Source organism: Dryobates pubescens, chromosome 17 (genome assembly GCF_014839835.1).
Source record: "Dryobates pubescens isolate bDryPub1 chromosome 17, bDryPub1.pri, whole genome shotgun sequence".
NCBI classification, from domain to species: domain Eukaryota; kingdom Metazoa; phylum Chordata; class Aves; order Piciformes; family Picidae; genus Dryobates; species Dryobates pubescens.
In genome coordinates, this window is record NC_071628.1 from 10,531,599 (window position 1) to 10,559,596 (window position 27,998).

At 51.8% G+C, this 27,998-nt stretch overlaps 1 protein-coding gene across 1 annotated transcript; it reads left to right on the top strand.

Moving 5' to 3' along the window:
* On the top strand, positions 1–27,970 carry BLM (BLM RecQ like helicase). The gene is made up of 21 exons (XM_054169215.1): positions 1–175; positions 1,170–1,885; positions 3,791–3,977; positions 4,715–4,836; positions 8,138–8,270; positions 9,647–10,362; positions 11,683–11,859; positions 12,571–12,689; positions 13,995–14,108; positions 15,494–15,592; positions 15,675–15,823; positions 16,575–16,681; positions 17,607–17,767; positions 18,548–18,743; positions 19,339–19,529; positions 20,859–21,006; positions 22,505–22,704; positions 23,832–24,024; positions 24,185–24,307; positions 25,886–26,093; positions 27,673–27,970. Exons 1-21 carry the CDS (start codon positions 78–80, stop codon positions 27,854–27,856), a joined length of 4,341 nt encoding a protein of 1,446 aa, XP_054025190.1. The 5' UTR covers positions 1–77; the 3' UTR covers positions 27,857–27,970.
* Positions 27,971–27,998: the final 28 nt, after the last annotated feature.

Sequence of the window (27,998 nt, forward strand, 5' to 3'; positions counted from 1 at the left end):
CGGGCGCGCGGAGGCGAGCGGAGGCCGCGGCCTGCAGGCTGCCCCCCGCCGGCGGGGCGGCCGCGCCCGGCCCTGCCATGGCGGCGGTGCCGCAGAACAACCTGCGCGAGCAGCTGCAGCTCCACTCGGCCCGGGGAGCCCTCAGCAAACCGGCGCCGCCGCGGCACAGGCCGGCGTGAGTACTGCGGCGCTCGGGAGGGGCTGCTGGGGCTCGGGAGGCCGCCGGGCGCCTGAGTGGCTTCGTCTCTTACGCTGGAACCCCAGACTGGTTTGGGGGGGAAGAGGTCTGTCAAGCTCTTCCAGTCCAACTCTCTGCGCTCAGCAGGGACAGCTGCAACTAGAGCAGGTTGCCCAGAGCCCCAACCAACCTGACCTGCAATGGGTCCCGGCTCTCTGGGCAGCCTGCTGCCTGTATGTAAATGTATCAGTGACTTGCACAAAGACACAAACTGGGGTTTTTTAGAGCATTGGAGAAGCTTTTCCTGCCTCAGAACAAATTCCCTGCTGCTCTGGACTCAGGTAGATGATAGTTTTTGATCCATTCCTCTGCAGCCAGCAGGGACATCTGCAACTGGAGCAGGTTGCTCAGAGCTTCAAACAACCCGGCCTGCGATGGCTCCAGGCATGGGCTATCTCCCACCTCTCTGGGCAGCCTCAGGGTCGAACGTTTCTTCCTTCTCTCCAATCTGAATCTCCTTTAGTTCAAGCCCTTGTCCTGTCACAACAGGTCCTGCTCAAAAAACTGCCCTCAGATTTCTGATCAGCTTCTTTAAGCACTGAAAGGCCACCAGAAGGTCTCCCTGGAGCCTTCTCAAGGCTGAACAAGCCCAACTCTCTCAGCCTGGCCTCACAGCAGAGGGCTTCCAGCCCTCCCAGCCTTGCTGTGGCCTCCTCTGGCCCTGCTCCAACAGGTCCCTGTCTGTGGGGTGCTGAGCACTCCAGAGCTGGCCCCAGCACTGCAGGTGGGGTTCAGGCAGAGCAGAGGGGCAGAATCCCCTCCCTGCCCCTGCTGCCCATGCTGCTGGGGATACAGGGCCCAGAAAGATTTGTGAACTGTATTATTATTCTTAACACTATTTGATTATCTTTCCCCCTCGTGGTGTGAAACAAATTTTAGTGTATTAATGATGCTGGCTTTTCTTAATAGTATTTGTCCTGTGTCTTTCCAGGGGCTTTACATTCAAGAAGCCTTCTCTGTCAACCACCTTGCCCAGGGAGTCTGGGAGCCTCCCTGTCACCTCTGCATTAAGGGATAAGGATGTGAACAGCTCCCTCTCTGCACTCACCTCACTTCTCCCTGTCTCCAAGGAGAAGAAAACACCAATCCAGGATGTAATTCCAGCAGCAGCAGCCAGCCCCCATGGCCAGGGCATCAAGTCAACTGCTGCCAGCCCCAGCCCAACACTTGGCAGGTGCCAGGAGGTGTCAAAGGGCCAGGTGCCCCCTGTAACAAAGACTGTGAGCAAGGGCCTGCAGGGTGCTCCCAGCCCTGCACCCAGCCCTGTCATTGCCATTGAAGATGAGTGGGATGACATTGATGACTTTGACTTGTCAAGAGTTGAGAAGTACTGCAGGCCACCAGTCCTGTCCCCCAAAGGGCAGCAGGTCTCCCGTGCGGCCCCCCAGAGGTCAGAGCCCCTGCTGGACGAGACACCTGGCCCTCCTGGAGCCCTGGGAGGTGCCCATGGTGCTAAGGAGTGTGGGGAGACCTCACCAGAGGCTGAGCACCAGCCCTCCTCGCAGCAATCTGTGATCTGCATCGAGGATGCAGCTCCCGAGGATGCAGCTCCCTGCCACAGTGACAGGGCTGTGGGTAGGAAGGACCTTTGGCAGGATTTGGATGCTGATGTGATTTTGGATGATGAGAGGGAGGAGACCCAGCCAGGTAATGATTTATTTGAACATACCAGTGAGCTAGGTGAAAACATGCTGCTGTTTGCACACTGAGGGCCTGGTTTTCCAGGAGCCAGAGGCAGCTGTGTGCTGGTGTTTAATATACAGCTGTGGGGACAAGGATTTCATTTGGGTCATCCCAGGGACAGTGCAGGGTTGGGCTCTTGTCAGTGGTGTCCAGTGACAGGACAAAGGGCAGTGGGCACAAACTGGAACCCAGGAGGTTCCATCTAAACAGGAGGAGAAAATTCTTTGGTGTGAAGGTGCTGGAGCAGGCTGCCCAGAGAGGTTGTGGAGTCTCCTTCTCTGGAGAGCTTCCAAACCCCCCTGGCCATTGTGATCCTGGGCAGGCTGCTGTGGATGCCCTGCTTGAGCAGGGGGTTTGGACTGGGTGATCCCCAGAGGTCCCTTCCAACCTCCACCATGCTGGGATTTGGGGATTCTGTGATTCTATGCTAAATGTAAATGACAGAAATAATAATGTCTATAGTAATGCAGATTCATAGAGTGGCTTGGGTTGGAAGGGACTTCAGGAGATCATCTACTTCCAACACCCTTGCCATGGGCATAAATCAATTAATTTTCAAACAAAGAGGAAAAAAAACCCTTCCCCAGACCCCTCCAACCTTGGCTTATGACCCAAAAGTTGCTGACTCAGGCAGAGTGCTCCCCTGGCAGCTGTGTGCTGCACACAGCTGCTGTTTTCTGAGCCTCAGAATCACAGAATCAAAGATCATCAAGTCCAAGCTCTCACCACAGACCTCCTGACTAAACCATGGCACCAAGTGCCACCTTCAATCCCCTCTTGAACACCTTCAGGGATGGGGACTCCACCACCTCCCTGGGCAGCACATTCCAATGGCTAACAGCTCTCTCTGGGAAGAACTTTCTCCTCACCTCCAGCCTAAACTTCCCCTGGTGCAGCTTGAGACTGTGTCCAGTGTGTGGCCAGCAGGAGCAGGGAAGTCATTGTGCCCCTGTACTCTGCACTGGTTAGGCCACACCTTGAGTCCTATGTCCAGTTCTGGGCCCCTCAGTTCAAGAACGACATTGAGGCTCTTGAATGTGTCCAGAGAAGGGCAACGAGGCTGGGGAGAGGCCTTGAGCACAGCCCTGTGAGGAGAGGCTGAGGGAGCTGGGGTTGCTTAGCCTGGAGAAGAGGAGGCTCAGGGGAGACCTCATTGCTCTCTACAACTACCTGAAGGGAGGTTGTAGCCAGGAAAGGGTTGGTCTGTTCTCCCAGGCAACCAGCACCAGAACAAGAGGACACATTCTCGAGCTGCACCAGGGGAAGTTTAGGCTCGAGATGAGGAGAAAGTTCCTCACAGAGAGAGTTGTTAGCCATTGGAATGTGCTGCCCAGGGAGGTGGTGGAGTCACCATCCCTGGAGGTGCTCAGGAGGGGCTTGGAGGTGGCACTTGGTGCCATGGTCTAGTCATGAGGTCTGTGGTGACAGGTTGGACTGGGTGATCTCTGAGGTCTGTTCCAAGCTTGGTGATTGTGTGATGCTGTGAAACTGACCTTCTGATTCCAGTGCAGGGATGCTGCTGGCTGAGGGCTCTCAGCTCTTGTTCAGCTGGTGTTTAATAAAACATCACCTTCTACCACATCCTTCATAGGGGAAAAAAAAGACCTTTTAAGGTTTTATCTTCTGACAGGGAAAGCCTTTAATAGACAGTCTGCAGAACCCTTCCACTCAGAAGGGGCTTTGTGGGGGTTTGTCTGGGTTTTTGGTGGAGGAGAAAAAGGGAGCCCTGAGAACTCCTTTTGTCCTCAAAGTTAAACACTGTGTTCAAAGAGGCTTTTGTCTTCTGGCTGGGAATTTTTTTTGCCCTTGATCTACACCAGAATGAGCCTACCTTTTTTTGCCCAGAAATTCCTCCTCTTCTTTTTGCAGGTGCTGACAGAAGTGGTGAGAGGCAGGAGCTGTGCAGTGAGGAAAGGCACAGCCCCCCCGAGCTGGCTGGGGCTGACCCCGAGCCGTTCGCCGGCGCGGAGCTGGCAGAGGATGATCTCCTGGATGTTGTTCCCCCCTCCCCTGAAGAGGAGCTGCCTCCCTTCTCACCCTCTATGAGAAGCATGAGGTGAAACACAGTTCACTGATAAAGCTGTTTGCCTTCTAAAAGTGCCCCCCCCCCCCCAAAGTCTGAAGTGGTGTTTGCTGAGGAGGTCAGGGCTGGGTTGGTTGTGTCTGGCAGGTCAGCAGCTCTCAGCTGCTCTCAGCTGCTTCTCCTGACCGGTGCTCAAGGTGGGCTTTGCTTCAGAAAATGCTGAATGATCTTCCCTTTCATAAGGGGAAAAAAATGATTGAAGCAAGACTGCAAGCTGGCACAGGGTGGGAGACAAACTGCTGGGCTTTTCATGGAACCCCAGGCTGCTTTGGGTGGGAGGGGACCTTTCAAGCTCTTCCAGGCCAAACCCCTGCAGCCAGCAGGGACGTCAGCAACTAGAGCAGGTTGCTCAGAGGCCCAAACAACCTGAGCTGGCAGTGGTTCCAAGGATGGGGCAGCTTCCACCTTTCTGGGCAACCTGTTCCAGGGTCTCACCACCCTTAGGGTGAAACATTTTTCCCTTCTCTAGTCTGGATCTCCCTCTTTTAGTTCAAACCCTCACCCCTTGTCCTCTCACAACAGGCCCAGCTCTAAAATCTGTCCCCAGCTTTCTGATTGGCCTCTTGAAGTCCTGACAGGCCACCAGAAGGTCTCCCTGGAGCCTTCTCCTCTCCAGGCTGACCAACCCCTGCTGTTACTCTATCCACTCATATGGCAGTGCCTTGCTTTGAAGGCAGCTCTGTTTTAATGCCTTTTCCCTTTGCTCCCAGTAACCTTTTCAGAGAGTCTCCTACTGGTGGAAGTTCCACGACTGGCAACAGCGAGTCCAGGCCTGGGAAGGTGGCCACCACGCAGCCTGTCACTGCAAGTGACCCCAGTGCAGAGGATGCAGGTACACAAACCCTCTGTCTCTTGGTTTTGGGGATGGTTTGCAAGGCATTGTTCTCTGTGCATCCCCTGCAGCCCCAGAGCACTGGCTAGCAGTGACAGGTGGGGACAAGAAGCAGGCACCGAGCCTCACACAGGGTTTCAGGCATTGTGTAGACTCAGGGGTGATGCCTGACCAGGCATTGTGTAGACTCAGGGGTGATGCCTGACCAGGCATTGTGTAGACTCAGGGGTGATGCCTGACCAGGCATTGTGTAGACTCAGGGGTGATGCCTGACCAGGCATTGTGTAGACTCAGGGGTGATGCCTGATCCCACTTTGGCTTTGCCACCCTGGGATATGGCTCAGATAGCTTTTCAGAGCTTAAAAGCACAGGCTGACCAAATCATTCCTGAAGTCAACCCACGGCACAAGGGCACAGCCCTGCAAGCTGGAGCTGTGCCAGTGCTTCCATTAGATCCCCACACAAACCTTGTTGGGACACACTGAGCTAAAATGTTTCTGAGTTTCCCCTTGGGAATGCAAAGCTGCCAAGGGTAGGTGTGGCACAGCCTTGGTGTGAGGCTGCAGGGTCAGACTGTCCCCTCAGGATACACAAAAATGTAGCTGATGGTGCTGTTCTGCAGTGTCTGTTTACAGCTTGGGGCTGATAAAGGCCCAGGGCAGTGTGTTTGTGGTTGTATTCTAACCATGTTTGGTCTGGAAACCAGCTTAGTCAAGCTACTCCAGCCTGCAGCAAACTCTGGTCAGTGTGGACTGTTGGCTTGGTCAGAGGTGCTTCTGCTCCCCCTAAGTCAGAGTTAGGAAAGGAGAATGTGGAAAATATGTGTGCAAAAACATTTAGGCCACTTGTGTGGCTCTTGTGTGTCTGCAGGGCAGTGTTCAGTGGCTTATCCACTGCTGTGGCTACTTCCCTTACACACAGAAACCTGACAGTGTGACATCACAGAATCACTAAGGCTGGAAAAGACAGTGAAGATCATCAAGTCCTACCATAACCCAACTGTACCACAACCACTGAAGCACAACATCTACAGCTGCTTGAACATCTCTAGGGATGGTGATTCCACCACCTCCCTGGGCAGCCTGTTCCAGCCCCTCACCAGTCTCTCAGTAAAGAAGTTTTTCCTAATGTCCAACCTAAACCTCCCCTGGCACTACTCAAACCCATTTCCTCTTGTCCTGTTGCTGGCTGCTTGGGAGAAGAGACCAGCACCAGCCTCACTGCAACCTCCTTCCAGGTAGCTGTAGAGAGCAGTAAGATCTCCCCTCAGCCTTCTCTTCTCTAGACTAAACAACCCCAGCTCCCTCAGCTGCTCCTCCTGTGATGCTCTCCAAACCCCTCACCAGACTCATTGCTCTTCTCTGGACATTCTCCAGCACCTCAATGCCTTTCCTGTGCTGTAGTGCCCAGAACTGTTGCAGGACTCAAGCTGTGGCTTTACCAGGGCCAAGTACAGGGGCACCCTCACTTTCAAGCAGATGCTATTGGAATATAAGGAAGAACCTTAGAGCTGCTTTTTAATACCTGAAGAAAGCTACAGGAAGGCTGGAGAGTGATTTTTTTTATCCTGAGGGTGTCTAGCAATAGGGTGAGGGGGAATGGTTTGAAGCTGAAGGAAAGTAGGTTGAGACTGGATCTTAGGAAGAAGCTCTTCAGTATGAGGGTGGTGAGACACTGCAACAGGATGCCCAGAGAGGCTGTGGATGCCTCCTCCCTGGAGATGTTCAAGGCCAGGTGGGATGATGCCTTGGGCAACCAAGTCTAGTTGAGAGGCATCCCTGCCCATGGCAGGGGAGTTGGGGTAGATGATCTCTGAGGTCCCTTCCAACCAAAACCATTCTATGAACAGTTTTGGCTGTTGATGCAGAACTGCTCCAAGCTGAGCACCTGTTGGAACAAACCTGATGGCCTCTGGGACACTGGGGTGGGGCAGTGTTGTTTGTGGGGTGGTAAAAAGGGAGGTGCTCAAGGCCAGAGTGGATGGGGCTTTGAGCAGCCTGGTCTAGTGAAAGATGACCCTGCCTGTGGCAGGCTTTGGAACTGGATGATCTTCAAGGTCCCTTACAACTCAAACCATTCTATGAATCTGTGAAAAATACAGAGAAAGCCTCTTTATGTCTTGCCATCAACAAAGGTTGCAGCACTTGCTCAAGCAGAATGTAGGCCAGGCCAGTGCTCACCAGAAAATGCCAAGTGACCTGGAAAATGAAAACCATAGAAACCTGACCTGGAGTGACAACAAAGAAAAATTCTCTTGGCTTAGTTGCTTCTATCTGAAAGAATAGAATAGAACAGAACAAACCAGGTTGCAAGAGACCTTCAAGATCATTGTGTCCAACCTGTCATCCAACACCACCTAATCAACTAACCCATGGCACCAAGCACCCTATCAAGTCTCCTCCTGAACACCTCCAGGGATGGTGACTCCACCACCTCCCTGGGCAGCACATTCCAATGGCCAACGAATCTCTCAGTGAAGAACTTCCTCCTCACCTCCAGCCTAAACTTTCCCTGGCACAGCTTGAGACTGTGTCCTCTTGTTCTGGTGCTGGTTGCCTGGGAGAAGAGACCAACCTCTGCCTGTCTACAACCTCCCTTAACGTAGTTGTAGAGAGCAATGAGGTCTCCCCTGAGTCTCCTCTTCTCCAGGCTAAGCAACCCCAGCTCCCTCAGTCTCTCCTCATAGGGCTTGTGTTCCAAGCCCCTCACCAACTTTGTTGCTCCAGTCCTGCATTGTGTCCTGGTCCCAGCTGGAGCTTCAGTTCTGACAGAAAGGGCCTTCATGACCATCTGTAGTGTGCTTAAACAGAGTTAGGTTTTCTGTTTGACCATCACCCCCCTCCCTGGCCCCAGCAGCTTGAGGTCTGGTGAGGTTCACTGGCGAAATCCAGACGGTTTGGAGCGGTACCCAGTGTGGAAGGGGAGGGGATGAGGGGCCAAGAGCTGACTTCCACCTGTGGCAGGGTTTTTAGGGCCCTTCCTAGACTAGAAGTGCAAGGTTTTGGTAAAAGGTGTTTGGGAAAGGGCAGCTTGGACTAGGCCAGATGTGTGAAGTTGAGTGTTTGGGGCAGTAAGTTTGAAAGAACTGTGGTGGGGTTTGGATAATGGAGAGAAGGGTAGCTAGAAGGGCCAAAGGATGCAGAGCAGGTGAGTTTGTGCACACAGAATCAGAAGGGGCTCTTCAAAATAGGTGCAAAGTAAATCATTTGGACTTCTGCTGTTTGCTGTGTTTGGGGGAAATGATAGCCTCTTGTTAACAAAAATCTCCACTGCTGCCTACTAAGCCTCCTCTGTCTAACAGGGAGAGCCTCTCAGCTGGAGCAGCAGCTGTATGGTGTGATGGAGGAGATCTGCAAGCTGGTGGATGCCATCCCACTGTGTGAGCTTCAGGCTCTGTCTTGTGCCAAAGATCTTCTCCAGAAGCGAGACCTCAGGTAAGGTTCCAGCAGCAGCAGCCTTCCACTGCACGGTGCCTGCAGGGGTCCTCACTGCACCAGCAACAGCATGCAGGAGGGCTTCAGAAGGCTTCAAATGAGTGATGGGATGAAAGGGAAAAGACCCCAGACTGCTGAAGGTGTTAGCAGTGTTCTGCCTGAGAAAGGATCCAGTCCCATGTTCAGGCTGAGGCACAGGAGTCCTGTGTCTGTTCTCCAGAAGGTGACTAGCACCAGATGCCTCCAGTGAAGGGTGAGGTGATGTGATCTGCTGGGTGCATTCTGATCCCTCATAACCAGAGGCTTTAGAGGAGGCCTCCAGGGAGACCTTTTGGTGGCCTTTCAGTGCTTCAAGGGACTGAACAGAAGGCTGGGGACAGACTTCTGAGCAGGGTGTGTTGTGACAGGACAAGGGGGGGTGGTCTGAGCTAAAAGAAGGAGAGTCAGACTGGAGAGAAGGGAGAAATGTTTGACCCTAAGGGTGGTCAGAGCCAGGCCCATGTTGCCCAGAGAGGTGGGAGCTGCCCCATCCCTGGACCCATTGCAGGTCAGGTTGTTTGGGGCTCTGAGCAACCTGCTCTGGTTGCAGATCACAGAATCATAAAGGTCTAAAGAAATCATCAAGTCCAATCTTCAGAGTGCCTGCTGACTGCAGGGGGTTGGATTGGATGAGCTTGGAAGGTCTCTTCCCACCCAAACCAGTCTGGGATTCCATGATTAATTCAATATTCTCTGCCACTCACTGTCAAGTGCCCACAGTGACTCTGACTTCTGATACCCCCATCCTTGCCATCTTTCCATGGCTGCTGCACTCTGTTGCTCTGCCCTCTGTGAGACCCTGACCTAAACCAGACAGACTGCTGAAAGTTGGGAGTTGGTTTTGGTTTATTGTTTTCACTGGGCTGGGCCCATGTGAGAATTTCTGAAGGGGCTCAGCAAAGCTAATGGATTGCATTTCCTTTTGTGACTGCAGCCAGGCAGTCCTTGGCAGGTAGAGAAACACACAGTTGGGTCAAGCATGCTTTTAATTTGTTCATTTCAGGTTTGTGCCTCTGAAGATTAAATTTCATCTGTTAGTTGAGGGGTTTTTTATGCTGCACCTCACCTTGCCTGTGTCAGTTCCTTGCTGCTGGGCATTCCTTCAGTTGATGTCTGCAGGGAAGCCACAACCACCTGGGAGTCATTTGGCTCAGCTGAGGCCTGGGTTTATTCTCTCTGCCCTGGGTTTGCTGGAAATGTTCTTAAACTAGTGGCCACAGAATGCCCATACCCACCAGTGTTTGAACAGGAGGGAGACAAAACTGTTCCATGGGTGCTCTAGAAGTCATTGCTTGGGGCTAAATATGCTTTTTCCTTCTTCCTCCCACCTCTGCCAGGAGAAAATTGCTGGTTAGTTCTGCCACCTTGAACAAAAGCAGCACAAAGACTTTCCCCAGGAAGGGGGCTGTGGAGCAGAGCCCTCTCCCCTGTCCCAGTCCTGCTTCCTGTCCTGGTCCCAGCTGGAGCTTCAGTTCTGACAGAAGCTCACCCAAATCCACCAACCTGCTTTCTGGGACTCCTAATGCAAGCAGTGCTTCTACCCAGAAGAATCAAACTTTGGGCAGCTCTTACGCTTCAGAGCCAGGTGTGGAGGGGATTCCCTGTGCAGGAGCCTGGGCAGTGTCCTCTCCCAAGGGCAATGGCACAGGGAGGGCTTCCCTCAGCCTCCACTCCCAGACGTCCTTCAACAGCAGCTGGGGTGAGAAACCAGGGGTGAGGAGCACTGGGAACCATCTGCTGGAGAGGCCCCTGACCAGCACAGCTCTGAGAGCTCCAAGCAGAGCTCCTGCTGGCCCTCCTGCAGGGGACACTCAGGCTGTGAATGATGCAGACCTTGACCTTGACCACTTTGATATTGATGATTTTGATGAGGACTGGGAGGACCTGATGAATGTGTCAGCACCTGAGACACCTGCCTACCAGCCCATCAGGGAAGGGCCACCTGCCAAATCACTCCTATCAAAGATCATGTCCAGAGCCAAAGGACCTGCTGCTGTATCCAGTCCTGCTGCTCCAAAATCAGGCTTCTCCATGGCAGCCAAGAACCCTTCAGGTGAGTCATGCTCCTGAGGATCACTGCTTTCCCTTCTCCAGTTCTCACTTATTTCTAAACCTAAGACCATCAATGCCTTTTGCTTCTGTGGCCTTGCCTTCTGGTTTTCCTTTCCAAAGCCATCTTCTGAGGTTCTTTTCCCTCCAAGGGATGCCCAGTATCTTGAGTGTGTGTTTGTTCTGCAGGCTGCTGGGAAGCTGCTAACATTGGGAACTAGAATGTTTCTGTGCTCTAATTAGTTCTGCAGTTTTTCATTCAGAGGTGTAGAAAGGTCCCCTCCCTGGAGGTGTTCAAGGCCAGTTTGGATGAGGCCTTGAGCAGCCTGGTCCAGTGGGAGGTGTCCCTGCCCATGGCAGGGCGTGAGAACTGGATGATCTTCAAGGTCCCTCTAACTGAAACCATTCTATGACTCTATGAATACTTTCAGCTGTTGATGCAAAGCTGTTCCAAGCTGGGCACTTGTTGGAGCAAACTTGATGGCCTCTGGGACACTGGGGTGGGGCAGTGTTGTTTGTGGGGTGGTAAAAGGGAGGTGACAGTGTTTCATCAGCTTCTCTGTCACTGATTCACTACCACCTGCTGTTGGGTCCCCATGAATGAAGAGACTTTTCATAGTGGTTTGTGGCAGAGGTGGAGCTGGTTGAGGGATCTGGAGAACAGGGCTGGTGAGGAGCAGCTGAGGGACCTGGGATTGTTCAGCCTGGAGAAAAGGGGCTGAGGGGAAACCTTCTGGCTCTCTACAACTACCTGAAAGGAGGCTGAAGCCAGGTTGAGGTCAGCCTTCTCCCAAGGAACAAGTGACAGGACAAGAGGAAACAGCCTCAAGTTGCACCAGAGGAGGTTTAGGTTGGACATAAGGAACAATTTCTTCATGGAAAGGGTTGTCCAGGCCTGTCCCAGGCTGCCCAGGGCAGTGGTGGAGTCCCCATCCCTGAAGGGGTTTCAAAGCCGTGGAGATGTGGTGCTGAAGGACATAGTTTGGTGGTGACCTGGCAGTGCTGGGGTGACAGTTGGACTTGAGGACCTTGGAGGCCTCTTCCTTCAGCCACAGTTGCATGGCTCTGTGCAGTCTGTCAGTGCAGGACTCTGTTCTGCAGTCCTTGCTCCTTCCCAGAGGTTTTCCTGTGGTCAGATTCCTCACTTCAGCTGCTCTTAAATTCCAGATGAATGCAGTTTATTATTTTTGCTCTAGCAAGCCCTGATCTGAGTGTAGAAGGTTTGAAGGGTGGGAGTAGTGGTGAAGCCATGTGTTGTGGTGAGGCAGGAGGGGTAGCCCAGGCTCTTGTCACCTACTCTATGTCCATTTTCCTTCTCTGCCAGACCCCCCAGCCAATAACCCTGCACTGGAGCGTTTCAGGGGCATGAAGTTCTCCCACTCTGAGGAAATGATGACTGTGTTTCACAAGAAGTTTGGTTTGCACTGCTTCAGGACAAACCAGCTGGAGGCCATCAATGCTGCTCTGCTGGGTGAAGACTGCTTCATCTTAATGCCCACTGGTAGGTGCCTCCACACCTCACACAGCTGCAGGCTTTGGAGCTCTGGCTCCTGCTCGGCAAATAAAGATCTGGAGCTCCATTTTCCTCTCTGTCTTTGTGGAGATGGAGACATTGAATTGATGGAGCATGTCCAGAGAAGGGCAGCAATGCCTGGGAAGGGTCTAGAGAATAGGTCTGGTGAGGAGCAGCTGAAATAATTGGGGTTGTTCAGCCTGGAGAAAAGGAGGCTGAAGGGAGACCTCAAATTGCTCCAGGGGAGGTTTAAGTTTGGACATAAGGAAAAATTTCTGTGCTGCAAGAGTGGTCAGGTGTTGGAACAGGCTGCCCAGGCAGGTGGTGGAGTCCCCATCCCTGGAGGCGTTCAGGAAACCTGTGGCCATGGCACTTGGGGCCAAGGTGGTGTTGGGTTGATGGTTGCAATTGGTGATCCTAGAGGCCTTTTCCAACCCAAACAATTCTCTGATTCGATGAAATTGTTCTGCTTGAGTTCTGTGGCTGCAGGATGTGTGGGGTGTTTGGTGTGCTGAGAATGAGGGGAGGGAATCCCTGCCTCCTGCAGCATTTCCCTCCTAGGTCAGGGAGAAGTTCACTGCTTCTGAAAGTGCTGTAAAGTGAGGAGGAAGAAATAGGTCTCCCCCTCCTCTTGCTCCTTCTCTGTCTCCCTTTCCTCTCAATGTCTAATGCTTGTTGTCTCCTGTTCAACCCTTGCAGGTGGTGGCAAAAGCCTTTGCTACCAGTTACCAGCCTGTGTCTCTGCTGGAGTCACCATTGTCATCTCCCCACTGAGGTCACTGATCATAGACCAGGTGCAGAAGCTGAAGACTTTAGATGTAAGTTCAAAGAGCTTCATTTAGTTAAAACTGCTGACAGGGGAATGCTGAACCTGAATTTTTCAGGGAAGTCTCATGGCTCTCAAATACAGACTGCAAACTGGATTGGATGGACACTGGAAAAGGCTCCCAAGGTTATGGAGGAAGAGCTAAATTAGATGAATTAGAGGACCTGGGCAGCCAAACTGCTGAATTTATGGCTGTCCATGCCTATTTGTTACTGGAGCTTAGTTTCAAGTACAGATGCCTGATTCGTAGGCCCTGAGAGCTGCCTTCAGACACTGGAGCAGCAGAAATGAGAGCCAGGCGAGTTCTGGAGATGCTTCTGGGGGAGCACCACAGCAATGCCAGTACAGCAGATGAGTGTCCTTCAGGCTGGGCACTAAACAGCTGCTTTTGCCTCAGGGAAGGGTCTTTTTCACCCTTAGTGTGATACTGAGATGAAGAGAGCAGGGAAACAAAGGTGGAAAACACATTTTAGGGCAAAAATGCTTGACAGGGTGCCAGGCCAGCTCATTTCTACTAGGCTATCACCTGGAAAGGTTGGACCAGATGATCCTTGGGGTCCCTTCTGACCTGGCATTCTGTGATGCTGTGAAAAATAGAGATGTCTGGGGGGAATCAGACCAAAAGGGCTATGATGCAGGGTTGTGAAGCTCAGACAAATCCTTCTCCCCTCAAGTTTTTGACAGTCTTGCTGTTCAGGGCCCTCAAACAGTTCCCAGTACTCAGGGACTTGCAGAAGGCTGTGCTTTGGCCACACTTTCCCCTCATTTGGTGCTGTGGGGTGCCCTGTCTGTTTGAACTGTCTCTCTGGCTCCTGGGGATTTGCAGCTGCTATGAGGACAGGCTGAGGGAGCTGGGGTTGTTCAGCCTGGAGAAGAGAAGGCTGCAGCAGGGACCTTACAATTGAAGGAATCCTACAGGAAGGCTGCAGAGAGACTTTTCACAGGGTGTCCAGTGATGGGACAAGGGGGAATGGTTTGAAGCTGAGGGAGAGTGGGTTGAGACTGGATCTTAGGAAGAAGTTCTTCAATGTGAGGCTGGTGAGACACTGCAACAGGTTGCCCAGAATGCTTTTGGATTAGCATGAGGAACATTCTGCCATGTCCACAGTGGGGGGGTGTGTGTGTCAAAGGCTGTCTGCAGTTACCCAAAGCAGCACTGAAAATGTTGTGTTTTAGAATGGCAAAAGCCTGTTCAGAACTCAGGCTTTATCTGCTTTCTGACCAGCTTGTGGGACTCAGATTTGAAAGGGTCTTCTGTCTTGCTGATACTAAGACTTCCATTTTGCTCAAACTCTAGATTGCTGCAACATACCTGACTGGTGACAGAACAGATGCAGATGCCTCCAAGATCTACATGCAGCTGTGCAAAAAGGATCCTGTAATAAAGCTCCTCTACGTCACCCCGGAGAAGGTTTGTGTTTGATTGCATCAGGGAGGTGGCTGTGAGGTGCGGAAAGGGAAGCACTGGACTTAGAGCAGGCCTGTGGGGACAGAAAAATTGGGAAACATCTAATCATCAAGTTGTTTGGGTTGGAAAAGCCCTCTAAGATCATCCAGTCCAACCATCAGCCCAACACCACCACAGCCATTAAACCACGTCCCCAGGTGCCGTGGCCACACGTTTCTTGAACACCTCCAGGGGGAGTGACTCTGCCACCTCCTATTTCTTAGGTACCTCAGGAAGCCTCTGCACAGATGTAACTGATCTCAGTCAGTGACTGAGGAGGGTGTCTGCACAACACAGCCACTGTGTGCCCAAGTGGCCACAAATGCCACCAGCATCCTGGCTTGGATCAGCAATAGTGTGGCCAGCAGGAACAGGGCAGAGATTTCCCCCTGTCCCTGGTGAGGCCACAACTCAAATCCTGGGGTCAGTTTTGGGCCTCTCACTCCAAGAAGGACATTTAGGGCTGGAGCAGGTCCAGAGAAGGGCAATGAAGCTGGTGAAGGGTCTGAAGAATAGGTCTGGTGAGGAACAGCTGGGGGACTTGGGGTTGTTCAGGTTGGAGAAGAGGAGGCTGAGGGGAGACCTCATTGCTCTCTACCACTACCTGAAAAGAGGGTGGGGCTTGGTCTCTTCTCCCAAAGAACAAGAAACAGGACTAGAGGAAATGGCCTCAAGTTGTACCAAGGGAGGCTTAAGTTGGACATGAGGAATAATTTCTTGCCCTTGAGGTGTGTCAAGGCCTGGCCCAGGCCGCCCAGGGCGGTGGTGGAGTCCCCATCCCCGGAGGAGTTTCAAAGCTGTGGGGATGTACTGAGGGACACAGTTTGGTGGTGACCTGGCAGTGCTGGGGGAGTGGTTGGATTCCAACCCAAAACACTCTGTGATTCCCTGAAGCCCTTGGAACACCTCCTGCCCATCCATTCGGGGCTGTCTCACTGAGTTTCTGTGGCCAGTTGGTGTTAGAGCCTGACAGCCCAGGGAGAGGCAGGAAGCTGTCAGGGTCACAGATGATGGTCAGACGATTGCCTTGAGCTCAATTCCAGGCTGCCTTTGAAATTGTCCTTCCCCACGAGCTCTCTAGGTGGGGACTGTCTCCCGTAGTGATGTTTCTTTCCTCAGCATCGACTTCCACGACTTAGGTCATTGAAACGTCCCTGCAGCGATCCCGCCCCAGCTGCTTCCTTGTCAACTAATACAAAGCTGATTGGCATCTTCCCTGTGCTTCAGGCTTTACCTGTGCACTCCAGCTGAGCTCTGCTGTACAGGACAGTGGTGGTGGTGTCCTTAGGTGGGGGTGACCCTTGGCTCTGTCGTTCACTTTCTAACGCCGCCGGTGGACGTGTCTCCAGGTCTGTGCCAGCAGCAGGCTGATGTCAGCCCTGGAAAATCTCTATGACAGGAAGCTCCTGGAACGTTTTGTCATCGATGAGGCCCACTGTGTCAGCCAGGTAAGGACCTGAGTTTGGTGTTCAAGGTGGCCAAAGGCTTGGCTGGAGCTTCTTCCTCAGCTGAGCGTTGTTCCTCACCCAGTGGGGCCACGATTTCCGACCGGACTACAAGCGGCTGAACGTCCTCCGCAAGAAGTTTCGCTCCGTCCCCATGATGGCTCTGACAGCCACTGCCAACCCCAGGGTACAGAAGGACATCCAGAACCAGCTGGAGATGCTAAAGCCACAAGTGTAAGTTGCTCAGCAGTTTCCACAGCTCCTTTGGGCCACAGAAATTCTGAGGGGAGAAATCGGTCGAGCGAGGAGAGCGTTCCAGGTCCATCTGAAATAATCAGCTGGGCCTGGTGGAACAAGGAGGTGTGCATGGCATTAGTGTGAGCTGGGTGAGAAGTATTAAAGGGAAGAGAATAACAGTTGCTCAGCTCTTCCTGGCATGAGGGAGGAAGCTGCTTAATACAAAATAACATCAGAAACTCTTGTTGCTGATAAAATGTCCAAGTCAGATTTAGGGCTTTTCAGGAGACCTCTGGAGACTGGCAGAAGCTGGAAGTGTTTTAACTGGCACTGGCAGGACCAGAGACAATGAGGCACCCACCACTGGGCCTGCCTTGTAGTCACTCCCACTTTCCATGATGGGAAGAGGAAAGCCTCAGTCTTGTGGAAGTTCTTCTTTTAGGAATGGGGTTTCAGGAGGGAGGTGATGCTGTGCAGTGCAAATGTCATCAGTCAGGTGTGGATGCCAGTGTTCACCAGGGCAATGACAAGCAAATCTTGTAGCTTTGGTTTTCCCACAGCCACAGGAAAAAGGCAGGAATTTTGGCCCCAGAATATGGGCAATGTTACTCCTCCATGGAGCAGCAACTCCTTGGCAGGTTGTGCAGGACAAGAAGCAGTTTGAGAGGTTCCAGACAACATTGAGCTTGTTGGAAGGAACCACTGAGCCCAAACAGCTGATGAGAACCCATGAACTGTCCTCTTCTAGGTTTACAATGAGCTTCAACAGGCATAACTTGAAATATGATGTGCTGCCCAAGAAGCCAAAGAAGGTGGCAATGGATTGCTTGGAATGGATCAAAAAATATCATCCACGTGAGTCCAGAGCAGCAGGGCATGCAGGCATCTGTTCTTAGGCAGGAAAAGCTTCTGGAATGCTCTAAAATACCCCAGTTTGTGTCTTTCTGCAAGTCACTGATACATTTACATACAGGCAGCAGGTTGCCCAGAGAGCTGGGAGCTGCCCCATCCCTGGAGCCATTGCAGGTCAGGTTGGTTGGGGCTCTGAGCAACCTGCTCTAGTTGCAGCTGTCCTTGCAGGGGGGTTGGACTGGGTGAGCTTTAAAGGTCCCTTCCCACCCAAACCAGCCTGGGATTCTGTGATTTACAAGAAAAACATACTGGAGGCAAAATGGTGGTGTTGAGAGTGGGAATCAGATGGAGAACTAAATGATGGTCAGGCTCTGAAGGAATTGTTCTGGAGCTTGCCAGACCTTTTAGCATTGTGTCTTCAGAGTATAAAGGTCATCTAATGTCTTAATTGTTTAATTCTGTCATCTCCTTATCTGTGGCTCCCCTTGGTGATATCATCAGAGATTCTTATCTTTCCAGGCTCACTTTTGGAGCCCTGCAGCTCCTGCTGCTGGAAGCTGACTGCACCAAGCTCCCTTCAGAGCTTCTCAGTGCTGTAACCTCACCTATCATCAACTAAACCACCCTGGCTCTTGATTTATGCAGTTCTTGACTCATGTATTTTAAATCCTAAGATTGCAGAGCAGGAAAACTTCTTGCTTCCACCTCCCCAAAACCACAGCAAATTGGGTGAGGAGAAGCTAACAAAACCATCTGATGTTAATCAAATTACTCAAGCAGTTTTTGCTTCCCAGCCTCTCCCTGCTGGAATTGCCAGGTCTGGCTGCTAAGCAAGTGAAAGGGACTGAAGCTGTGGCACTGGGTTTGGGTTGGGTTTGGTTTGGTTTGGTTCTAATATGTGGCATCCTTTTCTTTTCTGTCTTTGCAGATGACTCTGGAATAATTTATTGCCTCTCACGTCATGAGTGTGACACAACAGCAGCTATCCTGCAGAAGGAAGGTCTGGCTGCCCTTGCCTACCATGCTGGCCTCACTGACTCCAACAGAGATCTGGTGCAGAAGAAGTGGATTAATCAAGAAGGATGTCAGGTAGGAGAAGAGAGAACAGAATTCAGAGCACTTTGAGCCCTCTTGTTCCAGGAACTGAAAGCAAAGTCGTGTTGTGTTGCTGCCCATTGGCTGTAGGACTAAACCAAACAGATCCCCAAATCCCATCCTGGTGGGGTTGGAAGGGACCTCTGGAGATCACCCAGTCCAACCCCACTGCTAAAGCAAGGCACCCACAGCAGCTTACCCAGGAGCACAATGTTCAGGTGGGTCTGGAAGAGAAGGAGACTCCACAACCTCTCTGGACAGCCTGCTCCAGCATCCTCACACCAGAGAAGTTTCCCCTCATGGGAGAACCTCCTGGGTTCCAGTCTGTGCCCACTGGCCCTCATCCTGTCGCTGGGCACCACTGAGAAGAGTCTGGGCCCATCCTCTTGCCCCCCACCCCTTAGTTCTTGCTGAGCCTTTGGAAGATGCCCTCGGATCTGCCACAGCACACAAACCATCTCCTCATGGTGGGGCTCACAGATCAAAGGCTGCAGCACTGCACCAGGGCATGGTACCCCAGGAGGAAGGAACTGAGCAGCACAAGGCTTCTGAAACAGCTTGATGCACCCTGCTCAGCTGTACATTGAGACTCACATCCAGAGTGTTCCCTTGCTCTGGAACAGCTCTTCCAAAGGAAGCGGTGCTTTTGCTGCTTTGTGCTCATCCTGCAGTGTCACAGCTGAAATTCTGGGCTCTGCACAGCTCTGTCCCCTCCATCACAGCTGGTTGTGGTGCAGGAATAGCTTCCATAACCCTGGATGGTTTCCTTCCCAGGTTATATGTGCCACCATTGCCTTTGGAATGGGAATTGACAAGCCTGACGTGCGCTACGTGATCCACGCTTCCCTTCCCAAATCCATAGAGGGCTACTACCAGGAGTCTGGCAGAGCTGGGAGAGATGGGGAGATGTCCCACTGCCTGCTCTTCTACAGCTACAGTGATGTCACCAGGCTCAGAAGGTTAATAATGAGTGAGTTCTTCTGGCTGTAACCTAATGGGGATGGTCCTAGAGTCACCACTGGTCCTTGTTTTGGTTAGACCTGGAAGTGCCACAGGTAGTGTGAGACTGCAGAGGTGACAGAACTGCACCTGAATGGTTCTCTGTCATTTCAGACTTGGGGCACTTAGTTTTGGTCCAAAATAGTTTGCTTCACACATCAATCTCTTGATTCTTGTTCTAGTCTCATTTTTTCCCCCCCTTCCCCATCATCATCATCATTCCCTCCCCCCCTTCCCCATCATCATCATCATCCCCTCCCCCCTTCCCCATCATCATCATCATCCCCTTCCCCATCATCATCATCATCCCCTCCCCCCTTCCCCATCATCATCATCATTCCCTCCCCGCCTTCCCCATCATCATCATCCTCATTCCCCTTCCCCATCATCATCATCCTCATTCCCCATTCCCTCTATAAAACTTCAGAGGTAAAATCTGCCCGTGGTTAGTCCTAGCTTAACCTTACCTATTTTGAAGCCCAGGAGCCTGTTGCATTTTGGCCTCTCTGGTATCAACCCCTGGCAGTGCAGATTTAACAACTGCACTTGCATGTGTTGCATTTCAGTGGAGAAAGATGGGAACAGTCACAGCAGACAGACTCACTTCAACAACCTCTACAGCATGGTTCACTACTGTGAGAACGTGGTGGACTGCAGGAGGATCCAGCTTTTGGCCTACTTTGGGGAAACAAACTTTAATCCCACCTTCTGCAAAGATCACCCAGAGGTCATCTGTGATAACTGCAGTAGGAAGAAGGTACCAAAAAAAATCATCTCAAAGCTCTTATTGATGGTTATTAAAATGATTTTGCATTTAACTGGATTAAACAAGGGTTCCATGGCATCTGGGGAGGCAAATGGAGAGGACAAGCAAGGTGCCCTGTGGGTTTGTGATGCTGGGTCTTTGAATTCTTTCAGGGACTCACAGAACTGGTTAGGCTGGAAAAGGCTTTTTAAGATCACAGAATCACCAAGGTTGGAAGAGACCTCAAAGGTCATCCAGTCCAACCTGTCACCCAACACCTCATGACTAAACCATGGCACCAAGTGCCACCTCTAATCCCCTCTTGAACACCTCCAGGGATGGTGCCTCCACCACCTCCCTGGGCAGCACATTCCAGTGGCTAACAACTCTCTCTGGGAAAAACTTTCTCCTCACCTTGAGCCTAAACTTCCCCTGGCACAGCTTGAGACTGTGTCCTCTTGTTCTGGTGCTGGTTGCCTGGGAGAATCAAGTCCAACCTGGGATCATCAAGTCCAGCCATTAACACTGCCAAGCCCACTGCTAAGCCATGTTGCCAGAGTTTAACCTAGAGCAGAACTACACAGACAACGTTAAGATGCTCCAGTTTCTGTCAGAGCAGGGCTTGTGAGGTGCAGGAATGTCCCTCAGTGTGGACTTTCTGGGTTATGGAGCTTCCAGGAGGCAGGAGCTACTGTAAGGTCCCCATGAGTGGCCCTGGGGAAATCCCTTCCATTGCCTGTGCTGATCTTCTCAGCTCTGTGCTGCCACGTGAAGAGATGAAGGCTGCTTGAGGTGGCCCCAAGATTAGGGTTTGTGCATCAAGGGTTGAAGCAATGAGTGGCATGAGCAGGAGCAGCAGAGAAGCTAGAGCAGATGAAGCAAACAGGGAGTGGTCTCTCCAACCAGAGCAGTTTATACCTGCTGCTGCTTCTCAGTCCTGTTTTATCTCTGTAGCTGTGATTGTAAGAGATTTGGACTGGAATGAAGCACACCCAGGCCAGTCCCCTCCTCCTAATGAATGCTGGAAGGGTAGCTTCAGCAGGATGCTTTCCACATGATTTACCTTCATTGCCACCATTCCCCCAGCCATCCTGCAGCTCACTCCAGGCAGTGAACAGATTATTCACATCAGGTTGGGGTGTGGCTGCAGGTTCCAAACCCAGGATTCCTGTGACTGTACCACTGCAGGCGCCCTCACCAGAAAACCCCTGCTCCTCTGCTGGGAACAAGAGGAGTTCAGGACTGGACAAAGCTCAGTGATGAAAACCAAGGCTGGTAGTAAGAGTTTGGGCCAGGGCACAACCACACAAGGCTGTTTCCTAATCAAGTCTATCCTAACAGGATTACAGATCAAGAAATGTAACAGAGGAGGTGAAGAGCATCGTCAGGTTTGTGCAGGAGCACTGCGGGCAAGGACGACGAGGGAGCGAGAGGAAACACACGGGGTCTGGGAGGTACACACTGAACATGATGGTGGACATCTTCCTGGGTAAGTGCTTCCAGAAATAACACTGACATCATCTCCACAGAATGCCAGTGTGGTGGGGGTTGGAAGGGACCTCTGGAGATCATCCAGTCCGACCCTGCTGCTGAAGCAGGGGCACCCACAGCAGCCTGCCCGGGATCGCAATGGCCGGGGAGGGGTTGGAATCTTTCCAGAGAAGGAGATTCCACAACCTCTCTGGGCAGCCTGCTTCAGACCTCCAGCACCCCCACACCAAAGTTTCTCCTCAACTTCAGGTGGTGCACAAATTCCTGACCAAGTACCAGGAGCTCTGTGCAGCACCAGAAGTGGTTTTAAAGATTTATTTGGCAAGATTCCTTGCAGGAATCTCTTGGTGGTAGATGATCCAAAATACTCCAGACCAACCACAGCTTTTACCCATTTCCTAGATTCAGAGAGTGGTTTGGGCTGGCAGGGACCTTAGAGATCATCCAGTTCCAACACCTGCCATGGGCAGGGACACCCTCCTCTAGACCAGGTTGCTGAAGGCCTCATCCAACCTGGCCTTGTCAGGTTGTTACAGTGACAGTATGAATTTTCTGGTGGTGCTTGGAGCTTCTGGTGCTTAAATGGGAGGGGATTTTTATGTGGAATACCCTTGGGAATCCTCTACAGGTCTGTAAGGACACAGGTAGGTGGGATTTAGTATCATAGTGTCAGTCAGGACTGGAAGGGACCACAAGGATCATCTAGTTCCAACCCCCCTGCCATGGGCAGGGACACCCCACACTAGATCAGGCTGGCCAGAGCCTCAGCCAGCCTGGGCTTAAACACCTCCAGGGATGGCACCCCAACCACCTCCCTGGACAACCCATTCCAGGGCTTCACCACTCTCATGGTGAAGAACTTCCTCCTCACCTCCAGCCTGAATCTCCCCACCTCCAGCTTCATTCCATTCCCCCTAGTCCTATCACTACCTGAGATCCTGAGAAGTCCCTCCCCAGCCTTCTTGTAGCCCCCTTCAGGTACTGGAAGGCCACAATTAGGTCACCTTAGAGCCTTCTCTTCTCCAGACTGAACAGCCCCAACTCCTTCAGTCTGTCCTCACAGGAGAGGTGCTCCAGCCCTCTGCTCATCCTCATGGCCCTTCTCTGGACATGTTCCAGCACATCCATATCCCTCTTGTACTAGGGGCTCCAGAACTGGATGCAGTACTCCAGGTGGGGCCTCACCAGAGCTGAGTAGAGGGGAGAATCACCTCCCTTGGCCTGCTGGCCACACTTCTCTTGATGCAGCCCAGGATCGGATTGGCTTTCTGGGCTGCAAGTGCACACTGAGAGCTCCTGGTGAGCTTCTCATCCACCAGCACCCCCAAGTCTCTCTCCTCAGGGCTGCTTTCCAGCCAGTCACTGCCCAGCCTGGATTTGTGCCTGGAGTTGCCTCCACCCAGATGCAGGACTCTGTACTTGGTCTTGTTGAACCTCATGAGGCTGGCTGATGGTTGATTTCTGATGGCAGGCTAACTCTGGTTTCTGCTTCACAGGTAAAACCAGTGCCAAGATTCAGTCTGGAATATTTGGGAAGGGAGCTGCCTACTCCAGGCATAATGGTGAGAGGCTTTTCAGAAAACTGGTCCTGGACAAGATCCTGGATGAAGATTTGTACATCACAGCTAATGACCAGGCAGTGGCCTATGTGATCCTAGGAGAGAGAGCTCAGGCTGTGCTAGATGGAGCACTGCAGGTGTGTACACTCTGTTTTCTTATTGCTTTAAGCCACATGCTACAGTTTTCACACAGCAGATAGCCTAGGAGAATTCAAACATCATTTGCCTACCAGCTGAAGTGCAGGAAATAATCTTTAGGAGATACAGGCAACAGAATCCAACCAGCATGATTTCTAGCCCAGCACTGTAATAGTCCTAGAATGGTTTGGATTGGAAGGGACCCTGAAGATCATTTGGTTCCAACCCCCATGCCATGGGCAGGAACACCTTCCACTAACCCAGGTTGCTCAGGGCCTCATCCTACCTGGCCTTGAACACCTCCAGGGAGGGGGCATCCTCAGCCTCCCTGAGCAACATACTTCAACCTCAGCCTTAACCTCACAATTGTGTTGTGAGGCAAAAGCTGAGCTGGAGAGGACTTGAGAGGCTTAAACCCTTCTCTTCGCCCTCCCTCCCTCTAATTCCAGCTTGACAGGAGAGGAAAGCTATGACCAACACACAAAAAGCTAAGACAGAAAGGAACCAGCACCACCTTCTCCTGCATTTTCTGCTCTAATTTTTTTTTCCCCAGTCATTGGTGAGCTCTGATGGAAAATGCACTTTGAGAAGGTCATGGAACCTGTTCCAGAACTGTCTCCTCTGCATTAGTGCTATTTGGAGAAGAGCAGAGCCCTCAGCACCAGGCCTAGTGACCTCTGTGAACTGGGCTCTCAGGATGTTCTCCCTGAGCTGTGTGCACTCTGCCAGATCTTTGCAGAAGCAGCTTAGGAGAGGCTGAGTAGCTTGGGAAAACAATTCATGCAAAGAGTGGATAAATGGGTTGGGCTTTTTTGGCCATCAAAGAGCACTTCTGATTTCCTTCACTATTTCGCTGTTATCGATCAGTCTTCTAAGGATGGCTCTGCAGAGACTCTCCTGACAGCTGTTATTCACAGAATGCATTGGGTTGGAAGGGACCCTCAAAGGTCATCTTCTCCAACCCCCCTGCACTCAGCAGGGGACATCTCCAACTAGACCAGGTTGTTCAAGGCCCTATCGAGTTTGACCTCGAATGTCTCCAGGGTTGGGTTGGGGCCTCAACTACATTTCTGGGCAACCTGTTCAGGCATTTCCAGCCCCTTATTTGATGAGGTTCTTTCAACAGGTGGAGTTCCACGAGACAGAAAGTGCCAGTGACATCAGAAAGCAGAGAGCTTCCATGGCAAAGATGTCCCAGCGGGAGGAGATGGTCAAAAAGTGCCTTGGGGAACTTACAGACACCTGCAAAACGCTTGGGAAGGTCTTTGATGTGCACTACTTCAACATTTTCAGTACTTCAACTCTGAAGAAAATAGCAGGTGATGTCAGCCTCCTGCTCCTTGGCAGCAGGCTGTGGCTTTTGGTGTACAGGGTGGCAGGAAAGGGCTTCCACAACGCTGCCCCACGACCTCTCCTCCCCCCCCCTAAAAAAAGTTCCTTTCTTTTGCCCTGTCTGATTGGCATTGTGTCACTTCACAGAGACCCTGTCCTCAGATGTGGAGGTTTTACTGCAGATTGATGGGGTCACAGAAGACAAACTGGAAAAATATGGTGCAGAGATAATTAAAGTGATGGAGAAGTACTCAGAGTGGACCACACCAGGTATGCTTCGGTCTGTTTCGTCCCTAAACCTCTGCTTTCCTCTTCAGTACCCTTCCCTCCCCCTCTGCCAGAAGCTTCACTCAGAGCTTACCTGGTTTTAAACACAAAGAACTAATTCTTGCACTTCAATAATTGCCCAAATGGTAATTTAGTGATTTGGGTAGCTGCACATTTTCAGAACATACAAAGCTCTCTGCTGTCAGAGAAGTCACAGAATGCTGTTAGGTGGGAAGAGACCTTTCAAGCTCATCCAGTCCAACCCCCTGCAGTCAGCAGGGACATCTGCCACCAGAGCAAGCTGCTAAGAGTGCCAAACAACCTGACCTGCAATGGCTCCGGGCATGAGGCATCTCCTCCCTCTCTGGGCAACCTGGGCCAGGCTCTCTCCACCCTCACAGTGAAGCATTATCTTCTCCCTTGGTGAATTCACCATCTCTTTCAAAGGCCAAAACAGGAAAAGGGAGGACAAAGCAGAATGCTCTGCTCTGCCCCCATGAATGAGTGGGATTTATGGAATGCTCTTAGTTATAATGAGAATTCTGACCTTAAGAGTAAAGATTTTGGACCTCCTGAATATTTTTCCACAATGGGGTGCATTTGGCCAGGCAGAGAATCAGCAACTGCTGCTTTTCATTTATCATTGTAATTGAGGGCAGCAAGTGCAGGTCTTCCTTGAGCAGCTCTTGCTCAGATGTGAGGAAGCCCCAGAGCCAGCTCAGGGTCTGTGCTGAGTTCAGTGGGGAACTCAGCCTGGAGACCAGTGACTGACCCTCCTCTGAACACAGCAGGGCAACTCTGCTGGGATCAGAGCAGCCTGGCTACTAGATCAGGCCCTGGGGCTGTGCTTTTGGAGTGGTCCATGTTGCTCTCAGAAACTGCTCTGGGAGTAAACTCATGGCTGAAAACCTGATTGGAAGGATTCCACTGCCTGTGCAGAGAACCATGTCCTTCTTGATCATCACTGAGAAGGAGCTCTCAGCCCTCTGATCCTTTCACCATTTCGTGGTGTTTGTGAACAAGTGCCATGGGTGACTCCAGTATTTGTAGTCCATTCCATAGCTCCTTCCAGCTGATACAAGGAAGGTGTAATGGCAGAAAGCCCCATGGTACCTAAAGAGTTTAGACAAGAAGCCAAGCTGGAGAAGATCAGGCTGGCCAGTGTTCTTTATGACATGAGACAGCAGGGAGAAATTCTTCACAGTGAGGGTGGTGAGACACTGGAACAGGTTGCTCAAGGAGGTTGTAGATGCCCCCCTCCCTAGAGGTGTTCAAAGTCAGTCTGGGTGGGGCCTTGAGCAACCTGGTCTGGTGGAAGGTGTCCCTGCCATAACTGGATGATCTTTAAGGTGCTTTCCAACCCAAACCATTCTGTGATTCTGTGAAACCCAAAATGCCTCTGTCCTTTCTTCACACCCACCTACCAGCCACCTTTATCCCAGTCTGGAGCATCACCAGGATGAAGGCAGGCCAAAGGAGGTTCTGAGCAGCAAGGACAGACCTGTTGGCACAGCTGGTGACAGCTGTGACTGGCCCAGGCAGCATCTTGCTTTCCTTAGCCTTAACTCTCTCTGTCTGCAGAAGAAACTCCCTGCCCCAGCGTGGACACGGCCACAGGAAGCCAGGGCACCTCTGAGGGCGATGAGGAGGCTGAAGGTGGGGCTACAACTTCCAGCTACTTTTCCAATAATGCAAACCAAAGAAGGAAAAGGAAAAGGCCACCAAACTTCAGAGAATCCAAGAGGAAAAAGACCAGTAATGGTGGCAGCCAGCAGTTCCGTCCCAGAGGGTACGTTGCTCAGGGTCACTTGTAACGTCCTCCAGAACAGCATGGTGATGGCCCCAAAATCACACTGGTGTCCTACTGCATGGCCTTCCAGAAGGGCCCAAAATTTATCCAGGTCTCTGCTAACAACTGCTGCACTTTGCTTTCCTGGCATTTTCTGTTGCAGAGCTCCTGGTGAGGAAGGACATTGAACAAGTGTCGTCCGTTTCTCACCCTCAGCTGCCACAAACTCAGCAGCGATGCTCAACCTCGGTGTGCTGCTGCCACAACCTTTAGTGGCAGCTGACTGAGTTCTGTGCTTGGGAACACAAGGTTTAAAACGTTGAGGACTTGATGGGGTATTTGTTCTTCAGCCCCAGTCCCTCATTAATTTTCTCCCTCTGCACTGTACAAGGCAGAGTATTTCTGTCAAGAGCATAAGGTTTGGATCCAGGAGGCTGCCTGGTCTCGAGCTTCTAGGGCAGAGCCACCACCAAACTGTCATGGGGTGATGACAGCCAGGGTGGGTTTCATCCTTGGGACTCCATGTCCTTGTTGTAGAAGTTCATGTCTGGTAACAAACTGTGGCAGTTTGGAGGTCAGTGCTCCAAAACCATGCTGGTTATTGGGTGCTGAAAGGGATGGAAGGGAAAAGGAGAAATGGTTGGAACAGCTCTGCCCTCCCCAAACCCTCTTTAGAAAACAGGGTGCAGGTGACATGAAAAAAACGTGAGTAAAAAGTTACCTTTTAGAGGTTTGCTGAGCTCACAGCTTGCCCTGTGCAAAAAGGAATGGAGTGGAAGTTCCCTAGTCAGGTTACCTGGTCCTTCAGCATGGAGATTGCCCCTGGTTTGGTATGGGAGGGAGAAAACTGAGGTACCAAAGAGGTGCTGTAGGCACAACCTGGGCCTTGCCTTTCTGGGATGATTCTCTCAATGGGTGCAAGCAGTCTGCATGGGACAGAAATGGTATTGTCCTTCGGTTGGGAGAGTTCTGGGTGCTTGGAGGAGGAGCTCTAGGTGGTACTGAGGGGCTCTCCAAAACTCTGACCTGAAGAGTCACCTAACTATTACAGGCTGTGGCGGGGTTATTGGTGCAGTAAACACTCACAGCTCGCTGCTTCAAGGCTGTGTTCCTCATCACCCTGGGTGACCTCCTTAATGAGCTCACCGTGTCCTCTCCGAGGATGTCTCCCGGGTTTGCCTCTGTCTGCTCGTTATAGTAGTGAACAACAGCTCCCAGCTCCGAGGGCTTCACTCTCACCATTGTCTCCATCCCAGCTGATCCAGTACTGGCCATTAAGTGGCGCTGACCTTGACGTGTCACCTCAAGTGAACTATCTAAGGGGGTTAAGAGGAGTTGGGTTGGCTCAGGATCTTCTGGCTGCTCCCTGCCCTTAGGCAAATGCCAGAGCGGCAGCCACCCTCGATCTGCATGTCAAAGGTGCTCTCAGCCACGGGTGTCAAAAATTAGTAAGGTTGAGAATGAAAGCTCAGTGTTGTGTTAAATGCGGTGGTGTGGTGCCGGTGCAGGCACAGCGGGGTGCTGAAAGGGGCCATCCGGCAGGTATCTGACACGGCTCCGGATTGTCTTTGTTTTGCAGCAGCTACAGCAAGCACCGAAGGACCAAAAAGCCATTTGGCTCCAAGGCTCCAGCTGCTTCTGGCGGCAGCTCAGTGTCCTACAGCGTCGGTGCCACCCAAGGAGCTGCTGGAAAGCTGGGGATCATGGCACCACCCAAACCCAAAGCCAGGCACTTCCTTCAGCCTTCATACTCAGTCTTCTGACAAAAAGGTACATGCTGTACAGGACCAAGCCCCGAGGATGTAATCACTGTTTAGGACATTTGTTTTGTTGTGCCCAATTTTCTGAGCCTTGTACAGTTGTTGAATACAAAAATATCCGAGTAAATAAACATTTTTTAACTCA

Excerpts from the sequence above, each read along its gene's own strand:
- BLM (XM_054169215.1), top strand. The coding sequence starts at position 78 with ATGGCGGCGGTGCCGCAGAACAACCTGCGCGAGCAGCTGCAGCTCCAC. Across the intron at positions 14,109-15,493 it reads TCTACGTCACCCCGGAGAAG|GTCTGTGCCAGCAGCAGGCT; the intron begins GTTTGTGTTTGA and ends ACGTGTCTCCAG. Across the intron at positions 24,308-25,885 it reads CTCAGAGTGGACCACACCAG|AAGAAACTCCCTGCCCCAGC; the intron begins GTATGCTTCGGT and ends CTCTGTCTGCAG.